Source organism: Lingula anatina, chromosome 1 (assembly GCF_051362555.1).
Source record: "Lingula anatina isolate TDL-2025a chromosome 1, LinAna3.0, whole genome shotgun sequence".
In the NCBI taxonomy this organism is placed as follows: Eukaryota; Metazoa; Brachiopoda; class Lingulata; order Lingulida; family Lingulidae; genus Lingula; species Lingula anatina.
Genome location: NC_141767.1, coordinates 31425915 through 31438149, shown reverse-complemented (window position 1 = coordinate 31438149; position 12235 = coordinate 31425915). Strand labels below are relative to the sequence as shown.

At 37.1% G+C, this 12235-nt stretch overlaps 1 protein-coding gene across 1 annotated transcript; it reads left to right on the top strand.

Annotated features, from left to right (window-relative positions):
- The first annotated feature begins 3771 nt into the window (after positions 1-3771).
- On the top strand, positions 3772-11966 carry LOC106153745 (dual specificity protein phosphatase 2). Its single transcript, XM_013527832.3, has 4 exons — positions 3772-4747; positions 9049-9179; positions 9450-9669; positions 10826-11966. The coding sequence occupies exons 1-4, from the start codon at positions 4369-4371 to the stop codon at positions 11233-11235; spliced, it is 1140 nt and encodes a 379-aa protein (XP_013383286.2). The 5' UTR covers positions 3772-4368; the 3' UTR covers positions 11236-11966.
- The last annotated feature ends 269 nt before the right edge of the window (positions 11967-12235 follow it).

Sequence of the window (12235 nt, the reverse complement as noted above, 5' to 3'; positions counted from 1 at the left end):
CATGTTAAGGAGAGCTCCTCCGAAACACTTGGGAATACGGGTGGGAGGGCTTGTACTGAGCACGTGAACAGCTCGGGATCGGAAGTCGAATCATGCTGATGTGGACGATATGTATTCCCGTTTTCAAATACCAAAAGTGCTTAAATGATTCCCATTTGGTAAATCCAAGTATCAAGCACCAACGCACATATACAAGTGCTTGTCTGAAGAATATGTCACCGTGACATTTTGGTTGTGGTAACGGTATTTGAAAGAAAATGTAACACTGTTAAACAGTGATAGTAATGTCAACATTTTTTTTACATGATACCACCTTCAAAATATATTAATTTCCTTTAAGAAATAACACAGAAACAGTGAGAATTATGTCACGGAGATGTAGAGTTTATTGGCATGATAAATGTAGAAAAAAAGGATGCCCTCTCCAATAGCATGGTTTTTAAGCCAAAATATATGTCGGTGAGCTGTTCCTCTTATATTTATATTCGCACAGGCCTGACACACGCCCACACAAACACGTATACATTTTTTGTATAACACAGGGTATCTTTACATATAAGCATGAGAAAGGGAATTTTACAAACGAAAATTTGGCAAAACTACGTGAGTTCATTTCGGATTCTGATGAATAATGTGTCTCGTTTTCGACTTAATAGTTGACATATACCACTTTGAGTGAAGATGAGTCGTGGGAGGCGATATTTAAGACAGTGAATGAGTTGCCTGAAGAGAGGGAAGATGAGGCTAATTACATGTTACTTACAGGGTTTGGTACAAATGTTAAATCAATACCAGATCCACGTCATTTATGAAATCAATTAATAGGCAGCTGTAGACTGCATGTTTTATCAGTGTGTGTGTGTGTTTTTTACTTATTTTCTGGACATCATTATGGACATCATTTCACATGCATTCTTTTTCTGGTGGTGTGTGCGTGTAGGTGTGTCTGTTCGTGCTTCACACTGCCTGTCACTATGTTATGGAGTCTTCATTTTTTTGTATTTACCATCTGCCCTTTAAAATCCTTATATCAGTAATCTTTCCCATTTATTGTCTTCTTTGGGGCCGTTTGTGGTCGGTGACTTATTTTCAGAACACAATATTTTAGACTTTGGAACCGTGCGTAGTCGGTGACTTATTTTCAGAACAGAATACCGTTACGACTTTGATTTCACTTCGCCCTGCAAAATGCTGCTTTACCATCCTAATTTTCACATTCCGAAAGTTCTTTTGTACGTGTAATTCAGCACAAAAAACTCGCCATTTCTATTAGAGACCATTCCCACAGATATTCAGATCGTTCTACCCCCCTAGGGAGTCTCACTAAATTGCTGTCAACTTGGCCGGCTTAAATGTCTATCACGCCTAGTAAAGCTGTTAGGGGGTAATTATCTTTACCCTAGCTGATTCGGTAGGCGTGACAGACATTTAAGCCTCTTGAGCTGACAGCAATTTAGCGTGAACCGTCAGGGAGTTAGGTCGATCCAGATGAATCGATCTAAATCTATGGGAATGCAGTCTTAATGTACTAGCACAGTAGCAACTCTGGCGATATGCCTACAGGTGTTTCGTGCAGGTAACGACATAGCCGCTAGCATTTCGCTTCAATGTTCTTCCAACACTGTAAATCAAACTCGTTTTGTTTATGATTTGAATTCATTCTTTTGGAATAATCTGATAAGCCTGTTATCAGTTTTCCCACGTTCGGTCAATATTTATTTCTTTTTCTTTATTTCTTTAACCTTTTTTTCTCATGATCATAATTCAGCCGACAGTTCTTTAATATTGATTATTTCATGACGTAGTTTGTAGAGAATTCCAATAAGGTCAGCAAAGGCTCCATGTACTAGTTGCAAAACCAATAAACATCCTTGCTTTTCTGACGAACCAGTATTACAGTGGGCATTAGTTATCAAAGCACCATATTTGACCTGCCTAACTGACCTAAACACCTATTCTCCAAGTTTTGGAAAGCATGTAAACTTTTTAGATGACCCTTCATTTTTCTTTACTAGTATCTTTTTTTAACAAAAGAGGGGTGCTTAACACAGGGATTTTATTAGCTGTACATGTGTTATGTAATAAGAATAAAGTAGAGATTTTTCTTTCAGCTAATATGGAAATTATTGCCCGATATTGAGAGGTCTATCTAAAGCATCTTCATCAGGGGTAACCTCAATCCTTGATGAAGGTGCTCTAGATAGCATCGAAAATTGGAGGTAAGCAACATTTTTTTAGTACTAGCTGTTGGTTGAAGAAAAACAATCCCTACTCTATTTATTCTTATGAGTGCTTTAGCACTTGAATATCCACTAGGGTCTCAGACTGATTTTCACTAAATATTCACAGTATTGTCTTTGGCAAGTTCTATACACTTTTCTGAAGTGGTTCCAGCGAGAATTTTCGGTATGGAATTGTTATCACTAAGCTGGCCTCTAATATATATTGAGTAGCACAACTGTTGACTTCAATCTTTTAAACAGATTTGGTGAACAGCGACAGTCTTGGGGTGACCGATATTAATCTTCAACAAAATTATTAATTGCGCCTGCAACTGTGATCCGATTTTGTGTGACCATATATAGCGCCATTAACAGATAATTTGGTTGTGAATTTCACTAGTTATAGGAGCTTAATACAACGCAATAAGGTATCACACCTTTCCCACACGCTTCCGCTCCGAAAACGTGCCAATTTTCTCACCTTCGCACCTTTAGAATACGGCCACGTACCATGGATTATACCCAAATGTTGCTTATTGCTGTTTCATATGGCCCTCTGAGGAGTAATAGTGTTGTTATTTTTAATTCAAAACTTAAAGATTGGAATGAGGATAAAATAATTGAATAAATAACAATAGATATTGTTAGTTTAACTTGATAAAGCCATACGTAACATATCATTACAAAAGACATATGCAAACATTAATGAAAATTCCTATATATAACATTCTAAGTCCATATCTTCAGAGTCCATGTCTGCAGAATTTCTAATTGTATACACTACAATTAACCGTTCAATCGCCTTAATTCAAGTTGAAGAAATCTTTAAACGTACATTTACGTGGTATTTTTGAGTTTAGAACGCCATGAAGTGAGAAGCGGCATATACAAAAAATAGTGTTGGACATTTGCTAATTTCCAAGAATAATCACTCATCTTCCGGTCTTAAGAGAGAAAGAGAGAGAGAGAGCTCTTTAGGGTGACTGCACTGCAGGGGCCCATGGACATCTCTGCATTAATGCGGAATAGTGGAATTCGTGTGTTATTTGTATATCCAAATAGTTAAATCATGACATGAAACCTCTGACTCTTGTTGATAAAGTTTTATACATATTTATGAACACATGTGCTTAAAGTACTGGACATTTGTATCATCATTTATTCATGTATCATCAGCTAGTAATACGACTATACAATGCTCAGTTTCACGATCCATCGAACCCTCCACCTCAATCTTCATATACCAGTGGGCCTGTCATACTTGCCTAAAATTAAAATAATTAGCATGGCATCTAAATATAAAAAGTATTGACATAAAGAGATAAACACACTAACAAACAAACAATCAAACAAACAGATAAAATAGATAATTTATAAATAATAAATGTTTGAATTACTAAAACAGATAAAACGTCCGTTATTGCTTTAATCGAAATTAATCGGTTTCGCGCACCTAGTATTCGATATACAAGGATAAAGCACGAGTTTTCTACTAGTTTTGGCAGTGTTAAGATACGAGGCAAATGAAGCCACTATGATATTTAGGGTGGGTTCACAGGAACGTTTCCGTTTTGTTAGGTTTCAGTGACCTTGAATCTAGTGGGTTCACTTTTGATGTTTAACAAACACGTTTGTAAACAGATATGTGTATTTTTACGTGCCGGATGGTGACGTCATCGTGGCGGGAGTAAACCAGTTCATATTCATGCGACGTGGTGTCATTGAATTTGTTTGCTCTCGACACAAATGCTTGTTATTTTTACAGATATTAATAACTCTGGTCAAGGGCATGGTTTTTATTTGAGTACATCAACATGAAGTAAATGATTATTATGCCATGACAGTAGGACTATTTTCTATTCGCGGTTTCCTGTGGCGTCCGCGCTGTGCTAGGGCCTATATTATTTGACCTCCATTCATGTGGTTTTGTGAATGGGATTTTATCGGTGTGTGTACGAGTCAGAATATTGCGCCATGTTTGGGAATATCTGTGCTAAAAGAAGACGATGACTGTATTTACTACGGTGAAGTGCCATTTCCGACTGACACGGCCTTCATTTTCTTGCGATTATTTGTGATAATTATTGACCACGAGTTAAGATTTTAACATTTGAAGGACAAAGACTAGGCCTATCACAGCATTATCATGGCAGACTTAGAAATCTACGACCAGCCGCAGTCGCTCACAGCCACGGGTCTCGTGAAAATATGGGGATGTAACGACACGATCTTAGTTGACTGTAGACCGTTCATAGCGTACAATGAAGGGCATATTCGGACATCTCACAATATAAATTGCCCACCTATTGTTAAAAGACGTTCAGGTGGAAGTTTACCCTTGGCTAATGTCATTACCTGCGCCAATTCAAGAGAAAAACTATTGGCGGGTGACTACAAAAATGTGGTTATTTATGATCAAAATACAGACGATTTTCAAAATGCCACGAAAGACTCTAATTTGTATTTGGTTGTCAAAAGCTTGCAAGAAGATGCACGTCTGAGGAATAATGTCTTTTATCTAACTGGTAAGTTTTTGGGGATTAACGTTTATCATCTGAGACTTAAAGTAAAATTGATGTTAACACTGATTTCTCTATATGTTTGAGTGGATATCATATCCTTTCTTTTGATTTCAATTTCATTTTTAATTAACCCCACTTTTAATATTTCACTATAAAAAAATCACGATATACCTGCTCTTCTAATATTTCACTTTAAAAAAATCACAATTCACTGCTTATGATGGCTACATCCCGCCTTTTCTCTCCATTTGAAACACGTTTCCGGGGTTTTACCACGGTCGGATTTATTTATAACACTCAGCCTTATTTGACCCTTCAAAGAAGTGCTTTTCTAACATTGGGCGATTGTGGGATTTATTTGGCACACCAACGTATACCTGCCACGGAAGTAAACAATGTCTGGTGCCCGTCCAGGTTAATCTTATCAGTCCATATCAGGTGACTGATGATTTTTCCCTAAGTCTGACCTTTGATTAACGTGTTGTCGAGCTAGGGATTAGTGGTGACGAATAACCGTAATCGTGAGATGTATTTATAACTAGGATGGTGCCCGTATCGTGAATCAAAAGAGAACAATTAACTGAATTGCATGCGATTAGGTTTAGTCATCGCATCTGTTGTGCTGTATAATTTTGATATGTGTGGAATTGATGTGTTTTGTGATTGTGATGGATTCATCTTGCCACTGGTTTGGTAACACGGGACGCTTTTCACGACGGCACAAGGCCGTTGAAGAAAAAATAAATGAAGAACGTGTCTTTCAAAACAGATTCAAAATGTTTATTTGGGGCTGTTTACTCGTGAAAAATTTAGACACAGGTTATAATTTTGATTATTTATTTTTATTATCTTTTTATTTTTGATAAGACATGACTTCTAACGGAAATATGATTTATGGAGTGGTTTACCTCGGATTCTTTATCAGCCGAGTAATCGCAACCTCAACAAATCCAGAGGCTAATTAATACGAGTAGAGGCAAACAAATGACATATATTTGTGGGCTTTTTGTAAATGAAGCACCCTTCTTGCACTGCACTTGTCCTCTGCAATAACAAACAGGTTATTTATTTCTACATGTGCCCGGTCCCCGAACAACATCAATATCTTCCTCTTTCATTTACTTATAAACACAAGATGAAATTATACCGTTCCCTGGGAAATGGATCTATCTTTTTCAGTTCTTGTTGATAGATAGAGCTGCTCGGAGATTAATGCTTTTAACGGTAAAATAGCTATTGTTTATTTGATTTCTCAAGATAAGTTAACCTTTTGGTTGCTGATACTAATATTAACTGTTCTTCTCCAGTGTATAAAGACTGCACTTATAACATTAAAAAGCGCAGAAAAAAAAGCTTTAAAAGGAATGGTATAATATACTATAGGGAGTGATTGTTTTTGCGTCAAATAAAGTGCGATTTCTATGTCTGATCAGTTATATAATTATATTTTTAATACAATTATATTTTTAATACGTCACGTTAAAGACTAACTTTAGACCTAAAGTAGTAAAAGAAGAAATTCGAAACTCGTGATCACACTTGGGGTTCATAACACAGTTAAAATGTGGAAAACGAATCGGAGAAAATAACGAAAACGCAACCAACATATATTTCATGGAGTTATTCGTACGGGTGATTCGCCACTATACCTTTAAATATTGTATAAATTTGTATTATATTTACATGTAAGTCATAATGATGTTGACAAACTGCTACAAGATATCCCAAGCGTTGAGAATCTAAATTTCGATGAAAATCATGTTGCCATAGGAGCCCGAAAATCTCAAATCCGAAAGTAAGTTGTGTCGCTGACTCTCAGATTTGAATAATGTAAGTGAAAGGTCGACTTTTAAGTGGAAGTTCGCATCGATCGAGCTTTGCGTAGGAGTCGCCACAAATAGATTTTCTGGCAGATTCTTATAACAGAAGTCGGATGCTTTTAATGAGGATTGATATTCGGAAAATCGGTAGGCTTGAACGAATACATTGCGAATCAAGTTGAAGGTATAGAGCATTTTGTCATAGAACTACGCTCGTGAATTTTTTAAGATTTGGTCTTTTTAGAAGAAATTTACATGAGCACTATTCGTATTGATCATATGACTGTGTAATAGAAAATCTCGGAGGAACCCAGGATTTAATATCCTATTTACTACATATAGATTCTGTGATAGATATAATTATCCAATATTTTATTGGTCTTCCGCTGCGTTCCCTGAGCAATCCCTATTTCTGCAGCCCACCGACAATAATGTTACAAGTGTGATCATGCCTATGACAATGCATTTCCTATTTCCGGGAAATTAAGGAGCGACATCAATAGAGTGCAGGAAATATGACAGAGGCGCTAATTGCATGTCAACTATCACGCTGCCTCTCCCGAGCAAGTGGATAATTTTCAAGAAGCGTTTTTTTTAAATTCCAAAAATAAATTGATAATACTGTGGTCCTTTTTGTATACTTAAAAAACTCTAATCTTGATATGCATTATGTTTATGTAATCCGATTGCATGCTTTCATACTGTGGGCTCGAAATTCTCATTTTCCTGTGGTTGGTTATTCTTTGCCATATCAAATTACGAAAAGATAAGATAACCAAACGTAAGTTGTGTTGTGGTATCGGAAGTATGGAATTCATGCTCGATCAACCAGGGCGCTCTGGAATGAGTGACTCTCATAAAGAATAACATCGCGGTTTCCTAATAATTATGTTATCCGTTTACTTGATGCTAAGTACACTTTACGGAATTTAGAATATCCTCTGCTATGCACAGGGTCCTGTCGTTCCTATTGACCAGTGTTCGTGTCCATTTTCGACTGAGCAGATATTGGTAAAGATTTTCGCATTTTGCAGTGTGCTGTGAAATTTTTGTCAGACAGTAAAAGTGACTAGACTTAGGTCGTTATATATGCACATTACAAAGGGCGTTTCGTTTATGTAATACGGTAGAACGATGGTATAGCGCCAGAGGTACAGGGGGGGTTACAACACCTAATTGAAAAATGTCTAGCCTGGTAGTTACCTGTACTAACTTTGAAAAACTACCGAACATAAGGATATTTTGGGGGCGGAGGCAGGTCAGGTTCCCGTCTTAACGCGCGTCGACAGGTAATTCAAACACAATAATATCCTGCCGTAATTCATTTAGAAGACGGACTGATAATAACCAGTTTCCTGTTTACTCTCCATGTTGGTGGTGATTTATTGGAAAAACTGCCCTAAATGCTAAAACCCGTCATCTCAGTTGATTCTTGAGTGTTTATGCTCTGCAGCTGTAAATCGATTTCCAAGTATCCGATAACTCTGAGATTCACGCCAGATGGTGCTTACAGCAGTGACCGACGGGTTTTTCGGAGTTTCGTACAAGGTGGCTACACATGTTTTGCGTGTACAATCTAGGATAACTAATCTGTTGGGATAGCGTGGCCCTTCTCTACAACCAATATTTATTGTTCGATCATTTGCGCTGGCAAATCATTTCTTGACCTACTTGCATCTTTGCCCCTGTAAATAACCAGAATCAGAAGTTTATTGACTATCGCCCTACATCCGGGCATGATCAAATTCAAATACAAGAAGTAATCCGCAGAGTGATTACCATATACAGTTTGATATACATTATATAATGTCTAGACTAAAGCAGGGAAAGTACATGTACTACTCAATAAAGATCAATATAGGGATAATTAAAAAAAAAAAAAAAAAAAACTGATTCAACTAGAATAGGCTACACTAAACCTTATATTAAACTAACTATTATTTGGGGGGATATGAAAACTGCATCATCAGTTAATCTAGGTTTTATTCAGCATGGATGCAATTTTCATAACCTTTTTAATGAAGCGCACTTCCCACGCCATTCATGGCCAGGGTGACATGTTTGCAGCGTCCATTTGTGGTTCGAAGCTTTTCCTGTTTGCTGGTCTGTTGTGAAAAAAAAAAGACGCATTATCAAACATCCATTGTATCACCAAGCTACTAACTTTTCCTACATGTGAAATAGACGGTACTTTGCACGCTACTTGAACACAACTGCCCATCCCTTGATGTTATTAACCAAGGGGAATATTGATGAGACTGGTCTTGTTTTTATCCTAAACGCAGATTATACAGTAGGAGAGTGCCTAGTTTATAAGGTTTTCGCGAAAATCTAAGTTTTATGCACTCCATTATCTTCACATTCCCCATGGACATTATTCGAAGCGATGCTCGCGTGTGTGTTAATCCTGTCTTATGAAATATGAAATCCGTATCAGGAATATATAGTTCTTTTCATTGACCCTTATAATTCCTCATATTTCAGGCGGATACGATGCATTTACATGTCAATATCCTCAAGCTTGTGTGAAACCGAGTTCTCCTTCATCAGGAAGTACACTGGATTCCCCCCGATCTTGTGGAAAGGAATTTAGATTAACTGACGAGTTTTTTCGGGTAATTATCAACTGAAAAATAGTTATCAGTTTTAGAGATATGAAACTGTATTTTTTTTGTAATCAGATAACTTATGGTTAACAGAAGTTGTTCAAAAGCGATAAAGCTCCTCGTTAAATAGATTACATTCATTAATTGGTGAAAACAGCAGTTTGTTAAACTTGAATTTGAAGCGGGAGTAGGTATTCTATAAATATTGATCAAAATTGCGGGTAAAAATGTGAAGATGTATTTGTTTGAATGCAGACTTTTTACTTTCTACGTGTTCAGGGAGAAGCAGTGGAGATATTACCCTGGCTATATCTGGGCAGTTCAGTTCATGCTTCTCAGAAGTCGAAACTGCGTGCTGCGGGGATAACGGCCCTGCTCAACGTATCCAACAGTTGCCAGAACCATTTCCCGGAGAGCTTTCTGTACAAAACCATACCAGTCGCCGACGACAGCTTTTCAGAGATTGGGAAGTGGTTTCAGGATGCAATAAATTTCATAGGTAAGTCGGGTGTACCTGTGCCCATTTGGCATTCAGCTCGTTTAATTTGGCATTTAGCGCAACTGGCTCAAACTTTGAGTAAACAGGAAAACGAAATTTGTTGACTGTGGAGGTCCCTTAGAAATATGTTACCACCTTGAACTAGCGGCGCATCTCTCTGCGAGGCGTTTGCGGTTAATGAAGAGCGTCAGTCGGTTCTATCAATTACTTGCTTTTGAAGAGGGGATAGGCGTGCATCTCTGTACTTAATTATGAGCGAAATAAGCAACACATCCTGTAAACCGCATATGAGATTAAAGCATCTCCATTATGTGTGGCATTTACCTTCGTAACAACACCAGTTTTTGTACCACGATAGAGCAATTTCCCCTCGGTCATATCGGTGTACAGGACATGAGGCAAAATATTACTTGTGATGACCACAAATACTTATTCAAAGCTCCAATAAACCCCTTGTTTACCTTTTTTAATGAAAGAGCAGGAAGTCCATTTAGTCTTACTTCTCGTGACCTTTTCGGTCCATTTCGTTTAATATTCCCCTTTCCTGCTACAGATCTTCGATTTTATTGAAAAAGAACACTCACTATTTTAGCCGATTTTGGTCGTTTCCGGTGTTTTGTAACCCTTCCTTATCACACGGAAATTAATGGCAGTCGGATGTACATTAATTTGATCTTGCGCAGTTATAGGGGTAGTTATCTTGTTTTTGTACCTTGATTGGAGACGTACCTGCCTGCTAATGAGATAATAAGGCGAACTACTGCGCGGAGACAAATTGGCCGCCGCAGGTTTTACAGACTGACTCGCGCCACCTATTACCGGTTCCCAAACGGCACGAGTTCCCCTTGACATCTAATTTTGCAGAAACGCTTCAGTAAACCCCTTTATTAACACTACAAGGTTACACACGTTTTCGAAACTAGTAGATTGATTCCAGTTGTATGGCACGTGTCAACAAGTACAGTATAAACACGCCATTTCTGTTTGGAGGAAATTTAATTTTGTGACAAATAAGTAAATTCCATAGGTGATTCATCGTGTTTACACGAGTTGTTATTCTCTAGTGCCAGCATTTTAGAATGACTGGTGACGATATGTTACTATTCATAGTGAGCAGTTAAGTTGTTTGCTACAGAATATATTGTATATTTTTCAGATTCAGTGAGGTCAGCTTCCGGAAAAGTATTAGTCCATTGCCATGCAGGTGTTAGCCGATCCGCCACGATCTGCATCGCGTACGTGATGCAGTTTAAAAAGTGCTCTTTGGACGAGGCCTACAATCACGTGAAAACCCGTCGAAACGTGATAGCACCGAATCTCAACTTCATGTCGCAGTTAGAAGAATTCAACAAACAGATTGTTTGCAGTTACCCAGGTCTTCCATCGTCAAAGATTGCAACTTCTACTGTTTCTCCACTTGGATTTTTAAACAGTAGTTGTGCTAATCGTTTGCCCAAATTTGACTTTTCTTTCGGTGATGTTGGTTCCCCAGTCAGTCCCGTTTTGACTCCAGATGGACATGCACATTTTTTTGGAACTTTCCAGCCATTAATGTCTCCAAGTTGACATAAGGTTTGATTATGCACAGCTTAATCTGCGTGTCATCATCCTTGTAATTAAGTGATTATTTGATCGACTATGAGGCAGGTGTGGTTTTTGTGCGTAGATTTTATTGTTTCAAAAATTTATGTCGGTGTTATACCTGTGTCATGCTAATTGAGAAAACTTTGTCTTGATCTGTTGAGATCAAAAATTGTCACATAAATTGAGGAAAGAATTCATTCTTTTATTTACAACTAATTACAAATATCTGTTTTGGTAATTTATCGATGCCACATAGATTAGAGTAGGAGTTCTTGTTTTTGTTTATGGATTTTGTTAATTGTCAAGTAATTTATTTTCATGGATGTATCATTGTTGCGTTTTTCGATTGACCACACTAATATATATTTAGCATTTTTCGGTTATTTTTGATGTTGGTTATGTTTTATGTTCATGGCAATAATGGACGCAACCTAGGTTACTGTATGCATTCAGGATGACAAATGTTTTCTGAACATTAAAGCAATTAATTTATATATATATCTGTACATAATCATGTAATGATTTAATTGTAATTAATTTATTTATTATGATTGTACATTGTACAAAGGTTTAGTGCTCTAAGTACAGTGGCACTGGTACATGAAAATACTGACAATCTGTTCTGTGCAACTCAGGTGCTATTATTGCAATTTTATGTTAACTCAGTTTCTTGTGAGTAATATCGACAATATTGATTAAACAGTAAACATAAATATTGTTTGTATTGTTTTCTCTCCTTCTAAGCAAACGTTGCCAATTTAATTATTTTCTGAAGTTTATATCAAGTATAAATTGTGTTTCAGTGGCAAGTGTTTAAACAAACTTAGACATTTAATCTAAAATGATATCTGTGACGCATGCTGTTTACTACAATTCCGCTACTTTTCTACAATTAATTGCCACGACCAAATCAGAAAAGTAGATTTTGCTTGGCATTTTCGAAACTATATTTGAAATTTTTTGTCTTATTTTCGAGCGGAAA

Coding starts and splice junctions, on each gene's coding strand:
- LOC106153745 (XM_013527832.3), top strand. CDS start 4,369: ATGGCAGACTTAGAAATCTACGACCAGCCGCAGTCGCTCACAGCCACG. Junction 9,180..9,449: donor TAACTGACGAGTTTTTTCGG/GTAATTATCAAC, acceptor CTACGTGTTCAG/GGAGAAGCAGTGGAGATATT. Junction 9,670..10,825: donor GGATGCAATAAATTTCATAG/GTAAGTCGGGTG, acceptor TATATTTTTCAG/ATTCAGTGAGGTCAGCTTCC.